We start from the raw sequence: 19,359 nt of genomic DNA, 5'->3' as shown, positions 1-19,359 counted from the left end.
CTCCAATTTATTTTTAATTTAAATAATGTCTAATTGTATTGGCAGAACTGAAACTTGTTTTTAAAAATGAAAAATGTTGCTATTTGGAAAGAATCCTCCTACCTCAAAATTCATTGATTTCTAACTCTAAAACATTTAAGTCCTGGATCCCTAATAGAATATCTGGGTTGAACCTGAGACTATTTGTTCTGTGACCACAGGTGTTAAGAGAGATATCCAACTGGATTACACAGTTTACTGCTGCAGCAAGGCCAGTAAGTCCATTAATCATGATTCCAGTGTTCCAATCTCCTGCCAAGGCAAGAAGGGAAGCAATAGACTGGATATAAAAGCAACAGAGACCCATTCATTAGTGTTGGTTGAAGCACCATGTTGGCCTTATTGATTCTCATTAGTGTGGGCCTGGCCTCTGCTCACCCTTCTGGGGAGCACTTTGAGGGGTAAGCCTGAATATCTACTATAAAGAGGTCCTTCTTCTTTGTTCTGTCCAATTTAGGGAAGTTTCCCATTTGAAATTTTCTCTTTTTTGCTCCTCTATATTTCCTTCTTTACCTCACCTCCCAGGGAGAAGGTGTTCCGAGTAAACATCCAAGATGAAAAGCAGGTTGATCTGATGCATCTTTTGGCCAACAAAGTTCAGGTAAATGGACAAAGGGTGACCACTGATGGGGTTTTGTGGATCTTTCTTTCAAATTTTAAATCTTCCCTATGCGTCCTTCCAAGAAAAAATAAAAATGAAACACAAATGATCACATATTGGAACAGGCAATGAAAACACTGAAAACAGTCTGTTTTCAAACTGTTATTGTTCACAAATCTTGTCTGACTTTCCTTGTGATGTGTTTCAATGACACAGTCATTATGCTTTATCTAATTTCATTATTATATTAGGAAGGGGTTTGGTTTTGATCTTTGATTTCATCTTTTAAATGGAGATTTCCTTCATCTGATGCAGACCAAGAACTCTCTTTAACTTAGAGTCTTAGAGAGAAGCCTGGGATATGGGAAGGTTGCTTGACTTGCCTATGGTCAGGAAGCAGAGGCACTCTGGTTTTTTTGAATCCAAGAGTCAGCCATGTCTTTACTGATCCATGTGGCCTCTCATTACTTGCCATCATAAAACAGATTTTTAGTAATCTTTAAAACAGTTGACAGAGGCTGTCTACCTGCTTCAGAATTGGTGACAACCATGAGAGATTTTTAATGCAAAATAACCATCCTTCTCCCTCAAAGGAGTAAAATGATCTGCTTAGAAGTAACCTGGAAAACAACCTGGGCTTTTGGCCAGCTTAAACATGAGCTTCATCTGCCATGTCATCACTTGTCTCTGAGTTTCTTTCATTGCAAAGCAAACTATATGAAATTTTGTGGCCTTGATTTGGACCCACTCTGAAAGACACAAAAGGAGACAAAGCAGCAATGACAGAGGGAGGGTGTTTGTAATACTCCCCTTTGGTTTTGCTGTTGCCCAAATTCCTGGACTAGCTTTTTAAAAAAAAAAGCCTCTTCCATGGAATGTGAACTGACATTTTTAATTATATTGATGGTATCATGGGGTTATATGAGAACATAAGGTGGTACAGTCCAAGCCCCCAAAGAGCTGTCACTGTGCCCCTTTATGATGAATACCCAAATCAAAATATTCCAACAATTCTTCAATGTGGCTTAAGAGCAAAATTGCATCTTTTCAGCCTCTAAAATAATTTGCTACTAAAACTTTGTGCATGATATGCACATATCATGCCTGAGTCATGGGGGTTTGATATAGGATTATGATACTAATAGCTAAAACTCATATAGTGTTATTTGATTTAAAAATGAATTTACATCCATTACTTCATTTAATTCCCCACACTAATCTTGAGAGGTAGGTTCTATTATTGTCTCCATCTTACAGATCAGGGAACTGAGGTTAAATCACTTTCCCAGGGTCACCTGAAGAAAGGTTTGAATTTGAGTTTTCCTGCCACCAATTCTAGGGCTTTGTCTACTCACTGACACAGTCATCATCATTACTTTATATTATTATTACATTATGAAATACAAACTTCTCTGAGGCAAGAACTGTTTCTTTTATATTTGTATTGATGATGCCCACAGTAATGTCATATAATGTGTCTCATAAATGTTTTGCAATTGATCCATTGGTTATTCACCAACTCAATATGGGTTAGAGCAAAGTTATGGGAACTTTAAAGTGATTGAAACAGCTTTGGAAGGGACCTTAGATCTCATTAATTCTCACCTCTCTTCTAAAACTTGGATCTTTTCTGCAAGATTCCTGACCAATGACCATCCAGCCTCTCCTTATATACTTCCAGAAACGGAAGCTCACTCTTCCACAGAATCAAATATATTTTTAAATATTTCTAATCTTAGAACAATCCTTCCTTACAAAGAACTTACATTTGCTTCCTTTTCTTTCTAGCCATTAGTCCTAGTTATTCTCTGTCCAACTACATAAAATAAATTGAATATTCCTTCCATGTGTTAGCTCTTCCAAATATTTGAAACCAGGTCTCATTCTAAGGATATTGTTTAACCTCTTTGGTCTGTTTCCTCATCTGTAAAATGAGGGGACTGGATGAAAGTATCTTTGAGTCTCATTCTAGCACCAAATCTATGATCTTATGTTCATCTTTCCCTCAGTCTTCTCTCAAGAAAGTCACAGTCTAATGGGGGAAATGACAAGTTAATGCCTACATAAAAGCAAACATATAACACAAACAAAAAGTAATTATTAAAAGAACAGTATTAGATTTAAGAGGGATTGAGAAAAGTTCCTGTAGTAGGTGAGATTGTAGCTGAGACTGAAAAAAAAAGCTAAGGAAGGGATGAAAAAGAAGCACATTCCAAGGTAAAGGGAATAGTCAGTGAAAATGTCTCAAGTGTCTAGTCATTGAATTAGATGCTCCAATCATTTTCACCAACTATTCTCTTTTCCTTGAAATGTGCTTCTTCATTCTTTTCTTGACTTTCCTAGCTTTTGGTACTGTCATCTCTCTGGTACAGGACCTTATTTCTTCATATCTGAACTATTGTAATAACCTGCTGATTGGATCTCCCTGTCACAAGTCTCTCCCTGCTCCAGTCCATCCTCTCTCTGTTTATTTATCCTAAAACTCAGATCTGTCTATGCCACCACCCCCTGCTTCCAATAATTATTTCCCATTCAAAAATACAAGTGGCTTTCTTATTAATTTCAGGATCAAATGTACCCTTAGCCCCATCCTGTTTGGTATCCAAAGCCCTTCATAACCTAGCTGTCTTCACCCTCCACCTTTCCAACCTTCTAATACTTTAGATCCCTTCGTGAAGGGAGATCTAACCAGAGTGGTGACAGTACCAAAGGAGGGAGGGCATTGGCAAAATAGATGATCCTCAGCAACATATTGTGGGGTGAGCAATAGAGAGGAATCAAAGATGACATTTAGGTTTACCAGCCTTAGGGACTATAAAGATGGGGGTACCCTTAACAGTATTGAGTTTAAGATGTCTTTAGGACATCCAATTCAAGTTGAAGACTCTTTAAATAATTCCTCATGGCATGATTCCCAAATCTTTCCTTCACCTTTTCTGTGCTAAGCACAATATCAAAATAAAAGTAATGCAGTCTATGTTCTTGAAGACATCACATTTGAATGAAGGAGATGACACATATAGAAGATTCCAGCTGCAAATCAGACAGAAATTCCTAAATTACTCACAAATCAACAGTGTCTAATCAATACTGAAAATGAGAGGACTACTAGCTCCCTCTTTTTAGAAATGGGATTTCAATTACATTAACTTTTTCTGGTAGCCCTGGCAAACTATTCACTGATATCTGTTGTATCCCCAATCGTAGGACTGATCTTCACCAATTATAGCAGCTCTAGCCACAAATTAGACATTTTCAATACATTTTCTATATTTTAACTCTTTTTTGCAGGTTGATTTCTGGAAACCGGATTCAGTCTCACAAATCAGACCAGAAACCACAACCGACTTCCGTGTTACCGCTGACCAAGTTGTGGAAGTTGAACGTTTCCTGGAGGAGAGCGGACTACCTTATGAGTGAGTTCATTTTTCAAAATGAATAAATTTTTGATTACATTTTAAAATTTATAAAAATTGATTCACAGACATGGTCTCATCAATAATAAACTATCAACTTCCTAAGGGCAAGGATTGTGTCTTATTTGCCTTTATATCTGCTTAAGAATTACCTTCTTTAGGAAGCCTCTCCTCACCCCTTCCAACCTTCCTCATTCTGCAAATCAAGAAACTGAGGCTCAAGGATTTTAGCTGACTTGCCCAAATTCATACTGTTGTCTGCCTTTCCAGAGCAATTACTAGGCAGACAATACAACTAATTAAAATCAGAAATGGAAATTGAAACCAGGTTCTCTGTGGCAGGGTTAATTTGGGCCATTTTGTCTTTGAATCACCAGGTTTCTATTTGATATTTTTTATATTTGATTATTATATTTGAAAAAGTCATTAATAAGCATTTATTTAAAATAGTCCTATATTATATATTGTGCTTAATACCCCTGAGACACAAAATCCAAAGTGAAATGGAACCCAATCTCAAGGATCTTACCTTCTATCAGATAATAATAATAATAATAATAACAAATAATGTATTAAATTGTTAAGTTTTTGAAAGTAACATTCATATATGTGCATATATATATATACAAAATATATAAAATCTCAGCTATTCCTTATAGCAGCCCTGTGAATATAGGCGCCTTTATTAACCCCACTTTACAGATAAGGAAACAAAGTCTTAGGTTAAATGATTTGCCAGTATTATATAACTGATCTCTAAGGCAAGATTTTAATTCTGATCATTATGTCTCCAAATTCAGTGGTTGATTCACTATGCTACTGTATTTAGGCATATTCAAATACAGACAAATAAATTTAACCCACTTTGAGAAAGAAGGCATTAGCAGTTGGAGACTAGGAGGGGCTTCACATGTGTGTGTGAGACATTATTGATTGTCTATAAAATTTGTATTTGCTTCTTTAGGGATTAATAGACTCAGAAGTCCATCTCCCATAGGTTGAGAATAGCTGTTTTCAATGATAACATACTGCAACAAAGTTCCTGTTGATGCCTGACTTTATAATGCTTTGAGAAAACTATCATACAGCAATATCATATGAAAGAATTCCATTTCACTTTGACAAACTTTTATAATTCATCAAGGGACTGGGAATGTAAGTTGAAAAATGACCTAGTCTCTTGACATCAACAAATTCACAACTATATGGAGGTTGGGGAGGAGGTGACAAAGGGTAAGATCTGAGAAAGTTTGCTTGTTCAGTCTACAAGAATGTAGAATACACAGAGAGAAATGTGAAATATGGCTAAGAAAGATAGGTTGAGATATAACTCAAAGAGGTTTAAAAACCAGCTTGAGGATTGGCATTTCATTATAAAGGAGCAAGGAGCCATGGAAGATTATTGAATGAGGGAATAATAAAGTCAGACATAACTTAGAGATTTTATTTTCTCCCTAATTCACTGTAGTCTTTACTCAATTGAAAAGTAAGCATTTACTATGCTTCAATCATTGTGCTAAGTATTTTGGATACAAATAAAAAATCAGACAGGCCCATCTCACATAGCTCTCACAATCTAATGGGGTAAAGCAAAACATAGAAAATTTCAACTGCAAATACTTTAAGGACCACTGAGTCCTTCAGGTACAGCATCAAATCAGATGGTGATGTGTCTATGTAAGGGTTATTTCAATAAGTCAAACCATATCCACTATCTGAGAGTGCCAAGGATATTAGCGGTAGCAACTTTTAAAAGAAATTTAATAGTGGGGGGGGCAACAGAGGGAGAAATGGACACAGACCTGCAGAGAAACCCTTGCAGGTTCTTTCTCCAGAAGGGTTGTTTCTTTGGCTGTGCTGGGGGCAGTTCATCCCAGCTCACAAGAGCCAAAAGTTAAATTTTCAGAGTGAACAAATTATACCCTGGAAACCAGTAAGTACTATAATTCATTGTTTTCTTAATTGTGTAGACTTAAGTGAAGAAAATGTTGAAGGCAAAATAAACTCAAAAGTATGCACACATATTTTTTTGTGTGGAAAGTCAGTTGTTAAACATTTAACAACACCCACCCCAGACATGAGCAAAGAAAATTAAGTCTAATAGTATTTCTACTAGTGTGAAATATTAGAATTGCCTCCTTATCACATCTGTTTAATGATATTTTAACTATATTATAAAATATTCTGTAGCTATATTATAGCATAATTACTCCAAATACATGTTTTATGGGGTACAATTGAGACTATAAATCGTTTATCTCTAGTACTATGTTCCACATAGCTTAAATTTCTGCATCTGCCTGAGGGAAGTATTTAAAAGGACATTTTAAGTCTTGTTTTTTTAAGCCAAAAAATATGACTGTGTTGAAAATGTTGTATAATCTGATGTTGACCATCTGCATTAAGGCATCTTAACCTTAACCTTAGCCTTGACCTCAATCACCCTCTGGACATCTGGGGAAGCCCATGGGTCCCTTCTCGGAATAGGGCTTTTAAATAATTGAAGGAAATGCTAAAATTCAGTTAGAGGTTCAGGAAAATAAAGTAGTGATCCTTTTTTTCTTTCCAAGTTCAGACTCCCTAATGTTCTTCCCTGGATTCCCTGAGTCCAGGTCAAGAACCCCCTGATCTACACTGTGGACCATGAAGCTAAACTTCTGGGCCTCGATGCCATTATTAAAAATCCAACAGTCCTGTTGGTGAATTATGATAATTGTTTAAGGAAAGCAGAAGAAAATTAATGACCACAGAATCATTTCAGCAGCCTGGCTCATGGCCTAGTTCTATTTTTATTACTCAACTAGTAAGAGGACCAAGTGTCTGGATTCTCCCATCAATCTCCCTTTATGAGCTGGGCACATCACCATCTTTTAGTGGCAACCTTTCCTGGGAGGCTGTCGTTACGTTATCTCTGCTCAACCTCAATGAGATCCCCCAAGAGGGAAGACCTTGTTAAGTTCAATTTCCATGTGCTCATGCTTAGTGGATTTTCTGTATATGGCATTGGAAGTATTAAATAATAATTAAGTCCCTTGAAAATCCCCAAGAAGCAGGCCTGCAATATGTCTGCAAGTATTATAAGGCACCCCGGTGCATTCCATGATAGCCCCAAACGGCAATACTAAATTAGTGCCTCGACGAGTTTTTGTCCATAAGAATTTGTGTCTGTGTGCCAGACTAGGAGCCAACTCTGCAAATAATAACTGACCATTGCAGGCCAGATGCTAAGGCTTTATAAGCAGTATTTTATTTGAGCCCCACAATTTCCTAGGAAGTTGGCACTGGTATCAACTTCCTTCTGCAGAAGCAATTAGGTGGGCCAGTAGATAGAAGGCTGGACCTGGAAGACCCAAGTTCAGATTCAGTCTCATTCGTTTATTAGCTATGAAAGTCTAAGCAAATCACTCTGTGTGTGTGTGAGTGTGTTTCTCTCTCTCTCTCTTTCTATCTTTTGCTTTACTGTCTCTCACTTTCTCTGTTTCTCTGTCTTTCTGCCTATCTGTCTCTGTCTCTATTTCTCTCTGACTGGTTTTCTGGCTTTTTCTCACTCTAATTCTGTCTGTCTCTCTCTCTATTTCTCTGCCTTTCTCTCTGCCTGTCTGTCTCTATCTCTATCAATCTATCTCTGTCTCTGTCTTTCTGCCTTTATTCTCCCTCAGTCTGTCTGTCTCTGTCTGTCTGTCCATCTCTCACTCTTTCTTTCTCTTTCTCTCAGTCTGTCTTCTGTTTCTCTGTCTCTGTCTCTCTCTCTCTCTCTCTCTCTCTCTCACACACACACACACACACACACACACACACACACACACACACACTGTCTGTCTCTGTCCCTCATCTTACTCTTAATCTGTCTCTCTGTCTAGGGGTGTGTTTGTGTGTGTGTGTGTGTGTGTGTGTGTGTGTGTGTGTGTGTGTGTGTATCTCTGCTTCTGTCTGTCGTTCTCTGTCTCTCTGTCTCTCTCTGTCTGTCTCTCTCCTCTGTCTCCCACTTGCATTGCCTAATATGGTTTGCATATTCATTTTGAGGTGACACTTTTAATAGAATTTTACTTCCAAACAACAAGCTCACCATGGATGGTAAATGGTCTCCAAGACATTCCACCACATAGACCAGACTTCTTCCTAACCCCAGCTTTCCAAAATTTATAAATCTTACAGCTGCCTTGATCTGATCAATTATTTTGCCACCTGGGGTCTATTTATTCAGGTCCATTGGAGGAATTACATCTGTGAATAGAATTGTGGAATGTTAAAGCTGGATGGGCCTTTAGCTCTCATTAACTTTTATAAGTGAGGAAACTGAAGCCTAGAGAAAGCAATATTGTCCAAAATCCTAGAACAATGAGATAAAGGGTTTCCATTTCTTTATTCCCTGCTCTTTATTCTTTCCCCTTCTTCTTTCTCTTCTCTGACTCAACGTCCAACCTTTCCAATTTGAATGGTGTTTGAAATGAGGAGTTGTTTATAGTCCTAATATTCTATGCAGAGCTACTTCTCTGAGCAATTCTACTATTAGCTGTGTTCCAACCTCCGGAGCAAAAAGTTCACAGACGGAAAGGGGGGCCTCGAGGCTCAGAGGATGTCCCTGGCATACTTCATTGACATGTCCTTGGGACATCCAGGCCAGTTACTGGCCTTTGATGTGCAGCCACAATTCTCTACTTTTGTCACATGAAACCATTTCCAGGGTTAAGGATGTTTCTTGGCAATACCCCTCAAACTGGCTTCTCTCTGTAGTGCTCATCAAGGACAAAGTCCTCACATGGACCCGTCCCTTTGGGAAATATTTTCCCATACAAGTAATGAGAGGAAACAGTTACTTTTCCAGTAAGGTGTCTATGATATGAAAAAACTCACCTGAAAGATTCTTTAGCATAAAATGAATCCAAAGGGAAGCAGTCATGGCTAGGTCCCTTTTCAGTCAATGACCCTGAGACTTTTGCTATTATTCTCAGGACTCATTCACCAAAACACTGATTAAATGCTTGTAAAGTACCAGATCCTGTAATAAGTTCTAGGGATTAAAAATAAAAGTAAAGGAATGGAGGGCAGAGGGGAAGAATGCACATTTATTAAATAGTCACCAAATATAACAGTTCATCAATCAGTCAATACTAATGGGCTTACTATGAGCTGCATACTGAGCTATATTCCAAAAATACTAACAAGGCAAAAATAGTTTTGCCCTCAAGAAGTTCACATTCTAATGGTATAGGCAATGTTAAAATAACCATTCACCTAGGTGTAGCTTGGTGGTACTGAGCCTAGAGCACCAGCTCTGGAGTCAGAAAGACAAATCTAGTCTTAGACACTTTCTAGCTGTGTGACCTTGGGCAAGTCACTTAACACTGGTGATGTCATCTCCAGGGCCATCTCCAGGCATCCTGATTCATATCTGGCCACTTGACCCAGATGACTCTGAAGAAGAAAATGAGACTAGTGACTTAACACAGCATCTGTCCACTTAAATCCAGTTCATGGCATCACCTCCCTGATGTCATGGTCTTCTTCGAGAATGAAGGACAAACAGCAATAACCATTTTTTGTAAGGCAAGCAGGGTTAAATGGCTTGCCCAAGGCCACACAGCTAGGTAATTATTAGGTGTCTGAGACTGGATTTGAACCCAGGAACTACTGACTCCATGGCCGGTGCTTTATCCACTACGCCACCTAGCCGCCTCCAGCAATAACCATTGACATACAAGATAAACACAGTGTAAATGGAAGGAAGTCTCAGAAAGGAAACACTTGAGGGAAAGGGAGAGGGTTATTGAGAAAAACTCCCTTGCAGGTGAGACTTAAGGAAACCACGAGGAAGAAATGAAGAGGAAGAACCTTCCTAGTATGAGGCCAGTTCATTGTAAAAAAGCATCTATCTATCTATCAATACCTTAAGGTAGCTAGAAATGGACAAAACAGCTGCCCATCTACATAGTTTGGTAAAGGAGTTTCCTTAGCATGGAAGTTTGTCTAAAATTAAGGAATTACAGTTCAAGTATGGCCAATAGATGGATTTTTTTTGCTTGTCTACTTTTTTAATAAAAAAGAGGTTTTTTTTGGTCTATAGAACTGGTTTAAGGAGAAGAAATAAGTGATAATGACAAAAAGAGGAAAAAAGAAAAGACCATCTGTGATTTTATTTTAACATATAGAAGAGAATGGAGAAAATTCAGAAATTTCTGCATGAGCTGAGCAGATTTGAAACTACTGTGTTGTTTGTCATGTCCCTTTAAAACATAAGCTATGAAATAGAGACTTTAGATTTCGTTTATTTAAAAAAATCACAAAACTAGAATTTAATATGAAAATATTCATTTTTTTACCTTTAAGTCATCCGACTTGGAGGATAAATGCATGTTTAACTGTCAGGTTTTAAGTGTCAACAATGATAGCTGACGGTATTCTTGTAGTCTATGGCTATAGGTTATAGGAACAAGCCCATTTGGGGAAAAAAATGAAAATCCCACTCTAAAAAAAAAAATTCTTGAACTATTTATAGATACTGACTGTTTTCAATAGTCAGAATTACAAGATTACATAATTAGAATTAGGAGTTCCGGAACAAAGGGGTCTGAGTCTTAGATGTGCTCCTATTGCAAGTTTTGTTTATGGCCAGAACTTACTCTTTGCCTATGCCAAAAAAGGAAAAATTCAAAAAAAACTAAATGACCAAATGATAGTGGCCCAAGGACTTGGACCCAGTAGAGTCTTACAATGAGGTAGCAATAGCCTTTATCTTAGTGGCAAGCCACAGTTCTTTATTGAGGAAAGAATATTCCCTTTTCATGTGGGGTTTCCTACCTCTTTGTTGCAGGGTTTTAATTGATGACCTGAACAAAATGATTTCAGCTCAGTTTGATAGCCTCGTTCGTGCTAGTGGACACAGTTATGAAAAGTACAACAGCTGGGAGAAGGTATGAATTGTAACAACTGCCCATGTCAAATTTTTGAGTTATTCTGGAAGTCGGATCAACCATGTCATTGTCCTCCCATGGTCTTGCTTTTCAGATCGAGGCTTGGACTAAACAAATTGCAGAAGAGAATCCAGCCCTTGTCACTCGAAGTGTGATTGGAACCACATTTGAAGGGCGTCCTATGTATCTTCTCAAGGTAATAATTTTTAACAATGACCCAGGCTTCCTGAAGTGTTAGAAAACATTGAATTCTAATCTATTAACATCTGGTTCATTGTCTTGCTTATCCCAAGAATTATGCCATAATTCTTCCTGTTCCCACCTTCTACACCATCCTTCTTTACTACCCCCTGGGGAATCAAACAGATTCCTTGGCTACTTTTATCATATGTGGATTTTTTTAAATCATTATTTTGATTTACTCAAAAGGAAAAATGCAATAAACAGGAGAAATTCTGACCTATAAATTTAACCACATTCCTGTAAGCAATGTAAATGATCATCTACCTTGATGAAATTGTTCGCTCCCATCTGTTGTTTGCAAACCCCATTTGCTAAAGAGATCCATAAACTTCAGTCTATCAGACAACATTACAAAATGTACCAACAATTTGTTTGTGTCTTCTTCAAATGTCATTCTTATCATTTAAATCTGACAAACAAATAAAATTACTAGAATCAAGGGAAATAAGCAGCAGGAAAATGGCAAAGGTCACAGCAATCACAAGGATTTTTATAGTTCTCTCAGTCAAATCATTTAATAATATCTGAAAATATTCAAGTGAATGAAGCAAGGGTAATCAAGTGTCCTCTGAAAATATGAGCTTGTCAACCTTAATAAAAATAATAAACAGCCATGTAAGCCTTTACTTCCAGCATTGTGATTGTCTAGAGGCAAGAACATTCTGTGCTCATATCATGTTTTAATTTAATCATGGAATATATCTCTAGCTGCTGTCAAGTTTCACCTGTTGAGTTCTCAAGCCCAGTCTGGTGATGGAATGCTTGCCACTGTATGGCAGATGAGTTATTGTTTCCTTTTTCTTCTGTTTGCAATAGGTTGGGAAACACGGAGCAAATAAGCCCGCCATCTTTATGGACTGCGGTTTCCATGCTAGAGAATGGATTTCACCTGCATTTTGCCAATGGTTTGTGAGAGAGGTCAGTCTCTCATAGGAAATACTATAGGTTTTTTTTAAATTCTTATAAGGTCAGTTCAATTCTGTAATGAGAAAGAATGATCATTTTAACAATCCCAACATCTCTTGCTAGTAAGTGATTTAAACTTGCCCCTATTAGACCTTTCACAAGTTAAGTTCCTTCAGTAAATACTTTTTTAATTTTATTTATTTAAGGCAATGGGGCTAAGTGAATTGCCATATGTCACACAGCTAGGCAATTATTAAATGTCTGAGGCTGGATTTGAACTCAGGTCCTCCTGACTCCAGGGCTGGTGCACTATCCACTGTGCCACCTAGCTGCCCACTTCTGCAGCAAATGCTGAACAGTATTGATTTCTTCACTCTTTATTCTGACTTTCTTCCCCAAACTCTGATGGAAGGTGAACAAATGGGAAAAGGAACATGAGAATTGTAAGTGCTTAACAGCCCCTGGCTTTTGGAATAGACCAAGTTTCATAATGATTTTCAAATGACTCTAATAGTCAGTTTTAATCATGAGATAGTATATGTAAAACCACTTTGAAAACTACAAACACATGAAAATAGAAGGAATTATTATATGATTGATCTTAATACTCAATTATCTCACTTTACCTTTTTGTCTACTTCTAGGGATTATGTTTTATACCTGCCTATAGCTTAAATGGCTAAAAATCCATCACTCCCTTGCCAACAAAGGAATGAGTCTCTTTAATCTTAGCATGGTCCTTAGACAACAAATGTGCTATCTGCTACAAAGACTGTATTTGAAACCTTTCCAACCTGCTGATAGGACAACTTAGAGATTAGAACCTTCAAGAATCTAAGTCATCTCTATACCATAATGACATAAATGAAGCAGTGACCCATAATAAATTGAACTTCAATAGATGTAAATTGAGACCCCTAAGAAATATTATCTTAGGAATCTCAATTTAGTTCTATTCTAGGGTTAGTTTATGGTTAGAATGACTTCTACTTAGGCTCATAGAGTTGAAAGAGACCTTGAAGGCCATCTGGTCCGATCACTGCATTTTTATAGATGTAGAAACTGAGGCTAAGAAATGTTAGGTAATTTGCCCAATGGCATACAGGTAGCACTCATGATAATGCTGAACCACTTAGGAAAATTAACTGCACCAGTGAAAAAGTAAATAATTCTTTATATAATAAGAAAGCATGTTTTTTTCATCCTTTTGTTTTAAACATGGAGACAATAATGGAATTTGACTGGATAGTTCCAAAGAAACAGAAAGCAATATGTATTGTTATAGCTCATGATGAAAAGATAGATAGATAGATAGATAGATAGATAGTCTCACCAATTTGGCACAGCAGACTTTCATATGCTAGAAAATTGATGACAAAAAACACAAAGAAATTTATTATCAACTACATTAATATTCACACAAAGAAGCCTAGGAATGCCAAGAATTCTAGTCATTCAATGATTTAGTGTTATCACAGAATACATGGTGCTTTGGAGAATGGAATGTGTCAAAAAAAATCATGATTCTCTTTAGATATGACTACATGACCACCTTATGAGAGAAGAACACTTGTTGCCAAATAAATCCCTTAATAGGATCTCAGGGTATTTGGTTAATTTTTAATATTAGAAGAAAGAGAGTAAACAAAGAGGTCTTCACTCTGATGGTGTCTGAAACTAAGAAAATCTTCATACCATTCATGAATTCTCCTAGGATCACTGGATCGTAGATCTAGAACTTGAAGAGATATTAGAGGTTATCTGGAACAATCTTTTGATTTCATGGATGAGGAAACAGGCTCTGAAAGGCAGAAATGTTACTCCAAGGTCACACAGTCCTCTCTTCTTGGTTTTCATGTCACTGTTCTCTCTTAGTTCTCCTACTTCTCTGATCATTCCTTCTCAGTCTCCTTAGAAGAATTTTCATCTGTGTCACACCCACTAATTAGGGTTCCCAAAGTCTATCCTTAAACATTTTCCCCCTTACTCTACTCATTTGGTATTTCATTAGTTCTTATAGGTTGGATGACTTGTGAGTTGGATTTCTTCGGCTCCCATAGAACAGAGATCACTCCTAGATCTCTCTCTCCACCTCTTGTCTTTCCTCTGAGCTCTAGTCCAATACCAAGGGCATCCAGATGGTGGAGTGGATAGAGCATTGGTCTTGAAGTCAGGGGAACAGGAGCTCTAATCCAGCCTCAAACACTTAATAGCTGTGAGACCTTGGGCAAGTCATTTAATCCTGATTGCCTCACATCCAGGACCATCTCCAGTCATCCTGATTCATATCTGGTCACTGGACTCAGATGGCTCCAAAAGAGAAAGTGAAGCTGGTATACCCCCATCTCACTCAAAGTCAATTCATGTGCATGTCATGGCATCACTTCCCTGCTGTCATGGGCCACCTCAAGAACGAAGGACAAACATCATCATCAGTTTCACACTACAAATACCTATTGACCCTTTACAATTTGATGTCCTATAGTTATCTCAAATTCAACATGTCCATAAAAGGACTTATCTTTCCCCTTAAACCAACTCCTTTTCTAAACTTCCTTGTTCCTTTCATTCACCCAATTTCATAACCTCAAGGTCACACTTGAGACCTCTTTTCTCCTTCACTCTACTTAATAAAGATCAAATTGCAACTCCTTTCTCCATACATCTCTAGGATATGTCCTTTAATAAGGTTATTATCCTAATTTCCTAATATTCTAAAACTCCTCTGAACTGTTATTAGAGACTCATAATTTGTCTCCCTACCTTAAATCTTTTTGTACTCCAAAACATTCTATAAACAGTTATGAAAGTGTTTGTTCTAAAGTGAAGGTTTGGCCAGATCACTTCCCTCCCCTTACTCAGTAAACTCCAGTGGTTTTCTTTCATCTCTATAAATCTCCATGATCAAATATAAAAACCTCTATTGGCATTTAAATCTTCTCACTTCTGGACAGCTTCTGATCTTTCTAAATCTTGCACACATTACTCCCTTTGACTAGAAAATCTCTTTCCTCTTCCACCTGAATTCTGTCTCGAACTCTTTGGACTGTCTCCTTTTTTACTTTTCACTTTTTTTACTTTTTTTTTTATACTTCTGTCTCTTAGAATCCCTGGCTTCCCTCAAGTTTCAGTTCAAGCACCACCTACTATAGGACACCTTTCTCGCTCCTTCTACCTATTAGTTCATCCCCTTCTAAAGTTACCTCATATCTACTTATATAATACTGAGTTATGTATATTCTCTCCCCCATGAGAAAGTAAGATTCTTCAGGGTTGTAACTCTAACTAGTTGCTCTTTTTTAAATTAAATGATTGAGATGATGTTAAAACTCAGATCATCTGAGGCTAGATTTTTTCCCATAGTACCATATTTCCCTCTGCATGGCCAATCAGAGAAAACAAATAGTGGCATGGTGGGAAATAATCCCTAGTGCACCTCTGTATATCCATTCTGCAGACATAGTCTATAGGAATATGAACCCTGTAGTGCTATTTTCCACAGAAACTAAATGATATGAAATATATAATAAAGAACAATTACCACCCCTCAAATATGACATTCACCACTTTATCAGTATTTTCTTTGATCAGATCATATTCTAGCATTGGGAGAAAATGATTTATGTGGTGAGAGTAATGATATACCTTTTTTTAAAAAAAATCCCTCATATTTTGGTAGATTTAAAATGGAAATACAAAATTTCAGAATAGAAAGGTCATCAGACATCATATTATCTGGTCCATAGCAAAATAGGAATTCTCTCTAGAACAAACCTAATCAGTCATCCAACACTAAAGACCTCTAATTAAAAGAATTCTTCTACTTCCCAAGTCTGCCAAATTCCACTTTGAGAGAGCTTAAATTACTTGGAAGTTTTCCCTTAGGTCAAGTCAAACCCTATTTCTTTTCGACTTCAAACTACTGCTCCAAATTCTGCCCTCTGGGGTCCAAGTAGAGTAACTCTAATCCCCTCCTCTAAGGGGGAAAATAAAGACTAAAATAAAAAAATTATGAAGTTTCTATGAGATAAGTGGGAATAACTTTGAAGCCCAGGTGACATAGTAATTGTCATTTGTAATGATGATTACATAATTTTTTAATCTCTTAGAGATTAGTGCTGCAATACCTTTGGGTTTATCAAAGGCAAAGATATTCTATTCATTTAAAACATATGGTATTCAGGGGTACCTGAATTCAAATCCAGCCTCAGACACTTAATAATAACCTAGCTGGGTGGCCTTGGGCAAGCCACTTAGCCTTATTTGCCTTGCAAAAAACCTCAAAAAAACCCACATTGTATCTGTTTTATACACAATGATTTCCATCTCAGTGATATACTACAATTACTCTTTTAGGCTGTTCGTACTTATGGAACTGAGATCCGAATGACTGATATTCTTGATAAAATGGACTTTTATATCCTACCTGTTTTCAACATTGATGGCTATGTCTACACATGGACCAAGGTATACACACTCTCTTTTTGCCTAGAGTTTCATTTGATGAAACTGAAAATAAGAATTCTTTTTTTAAAACGGCATTACTGTGTACCTTCCTTCAGAACCGAATGTGGAGAAAGACTCGATCCACTATTGCAGGTTCCACTTGCATTGGTACTGATCCCAACAGAAATTTTGATGCTGGATGGTGTGGTAAGTGTTTTTCTGACAATACGATAATTTTCTACCCAAAAGCATAACATTCAAAATGCATAAATCGCTAAAGAAAAATATAGTTTACATGCTTTGAAAGCTTACAAATACTTAGCTTTCAACTTTTTAATTTTTATGGACTACTAATGATGACAAATATTCTTTATTTCTCCAAAAGAAGGCAATAAATATTGTGAGGTTAATAGGAACTCTTGATGGCTATTCACTTGTTTCATGAGTATAAATTTTCTTATATTACCCCTCTTCCAAGTCCAACTTTCCTATTTTACTACACAGTTATATTCTAACAGATCCTACTGAGGTCAAAAGGCTTCAAGTATGTATGGCACCAATTTTAATTGCCTCTCCCATTGAGACTATGAATACTGTCATTATATCTTTAAAAAGAAATGAATTTTGCAGAGTTAGAGTTTAACTGTCATCTGTGAAGACTATGAAACAACTGGCAGTTTCACTGTCATTATAGATTCTGTTTTAAATGTCATGATAGAGTGAGAGATAAGTAGAAGTCTTGAGATAAGAGTTTTCTCCTGATTTACTTCATAAAAATATATTTAACAAACTAGGTGGGGGCTCAGAGCTAATTGACATAATTTTAGTAATTTATAATAAAAAACCACAACATACTCCTCAATTGCATTAGGATATTGGAAAATAATAAGAAAATGAGTCAAATAGCAGGCAGAGACATGGGAGGTTGCTGCCATCGTTCATGGCTGCAGTACCCTACACATTGCAACTGTTATCCCCTACGACCATAAATTGCAGTTTGGATTTTGTTTTATTTCTTTGTTTCTTTTTCATCCAAGAACCAGTTAGCTAAGTTAGCTTATTACCAAAATTTTGATTATCAGATGAAGATTTTCCACTGAAGAATGTTGAGGAGAAACGAGCTTTAGATGAATGGTTTATACATTTTCATATTAACTGAAAAATATTTTACCTTATATATCATAGTAAAAAAAAATCCCTCGAAGGGTTTTATGCAGGCTTTACATATTCTGAGAGGGAGGAGAGAAGAATGAAGAATTATAATTTTAGGCATTTTCATATTAATCATCCTTCGATCTCAGAGAGCACCTATATAGACTTCTAGAAATATATCCCTTACACCAGAGGTGTCAAACATTCAGTCATTGTATCACATGCAGCCCACAATGCTCTTAATTGCTTCTGAACCAGATTAAAATTTAATTAAGAAACATTTAACAAAATAAGTTCATGTTACCATGTGATTTTCTAAGTCAATAGCTAACCCAAAAGGATCTCCATGTACAGTTTACTGTTTGAGTTTAACATCACTGCCTTACACATTATTTTTGTTTGGGGTTCAGGGATCAAGGCCTGTGATTGTATTAGTGGGAAAAATCCAAGTGCAGAAACTTCCTCTAACATTACAGATTGACCCTCATTCTGAACTTTATAGTTTTAGGGAGTTACCTGTGGCACTGGGTGAGTGATTACATGATTCTCCCAGGGTTGTGCAGTCCATGTGAGCAAAGCACAAGGCTTGCATCCAATCTTCATGATTCCAAGGCTGCCATATTACACATGCTTGAGAATAATTTTTAATACTCCCTTTTAACTCTAGCTTTTGATTTTATAGCTTGAAGACTTAATATGCTCCACTGGGTACCTCAATCATGAGCTATCTGCCATTAATCATAATACATTCCCTTACAGAAATTGGAGCCTCTAACAACCCTTGTTCTGAAACCTATTGCGGACCTTCTGTAGAATCTGAAAAAGAAACTCAAGCTCTGGTGAAATTCATCCAGGAAAACCTGAGTTCTATCAAGGCTTATATAACAGTTCACTCCTATTCCCAGATGATGCTGTTCCCTTACTCCAAGAGTTATGCCCTCACAAAGAACCATGTTGAGTTGGTAAGTAGGCAATGGTTTCTCATTTTTAAATTCCAGAGAGAAGAAATATGACATGTCCATCAAATCTATTATTTCATTATTGGTTCTTTGTACAATGCAACAAAAGTTGTTGCATATTTTCAAGTAATCTTGAGTGACCTAAGACTGGCAAAGAGAGATGTGAATTTGTTGGACTGATCAGAATGTCACAAGTGGTTTACTAGTTAAATTTCAAAATGGCAATACTACTTTTTCCTTCAATGAAGAATTAACTCACAAGATTAATTGCAGAGGTTTAAGAAACAATCAACAAGGCTACTTCATCACACACACACACACACACACACACACACACACACACACACACACACATTGATCATAATTCTTTTGTGAATCTAGTATATTAAGGAACTTGACCTTTCAAAAGAACTAGGGTAGACAAAGGTAGAATTCAGTAGTTATCCTCAAATTTGGCAGTTAGATGGTGCATAATGCAGCAAACCTAGAATCAGAAAGATTCATCTGCATGAGTTAAAATCCAACTCAGACATTTACTAGATGTGTCACCTTGGGCAAGTTTTTTTGGAAAAAGCTTTCCATTTGTTTACCCTATAATACTAAGAAGAAGGAAATAGCAAACCACTCCAGTATCTTAACCAAAAAAAAAACCTCAAATGGGTTCATGGAGAGTTAGACCTGACTCA

At 36.9% G+C, this 19,359-nt stretch overlaps 1 protein-coding gene across 1 annotated transcript in view; it reads left to right on the top strand.

Moving 5' to 3' along the window:
* The first annotated feature begins 369 nt into the window (after window positions 1–369).
* CPB1 (carboxypeptidase B1) overlaps window positions 370–19,359 on the top strand; it is a 36,989-nt gene continuing 17,999 nt past the window's right edge. Inside the window, exons 1-9 of the mRNA XM_074192530.1 lie at window positions 370–440; window positions 565–640; window positions 3,932–4,056; window positions 10,868–10,967; window positions 11,062–11,163; window positions 12,027–12,128; window positions 16,473–16,583; window positions 16,679–16,769; window positions 18,474–18,676. Coding sequence (XP_074048631.1) covers window positions 370–440; window positions 565–640; window positions 3,932–4,056; window positions 10,868–10,967; window positions 11,062–11,163; window positions 12,027–12,128; window positions 16,473–16,583; window positions 16,679–16,769; window positions 18,474–18,676 — 981 coding nt within the window. The remainder of the gene's footprint in view (window positions 441–564; window positions 641–3,931; window positions 4,057–10,867; window positions 10,968–11,061; window positions 11,164–12,026; window positions 12,129–16,472; window positions 16,584–16,678; window positions 16,770–18,473; window positions 18,677–19,359) is intronic.

This window comes from Macrotis lagotis, chromosome 6 (assembly GCF_037893015.1).
Source record: "Macrotis lagotis isolate mMagLag1 chromosome 6, bilby.v1.9.chrom.fasta, whole genome shotgun sequence".
NCBI classification, from domain to species: domain Eukaryota; kingdom Metazoa; phylum Chordata; class Mammalia; order Peramelemorphia; family Peramelidae; genus Macrotis; species Macrotis lagotis.
This window is presented reverse-complemented; position numbering and strand designations above follow the sequence as displayed.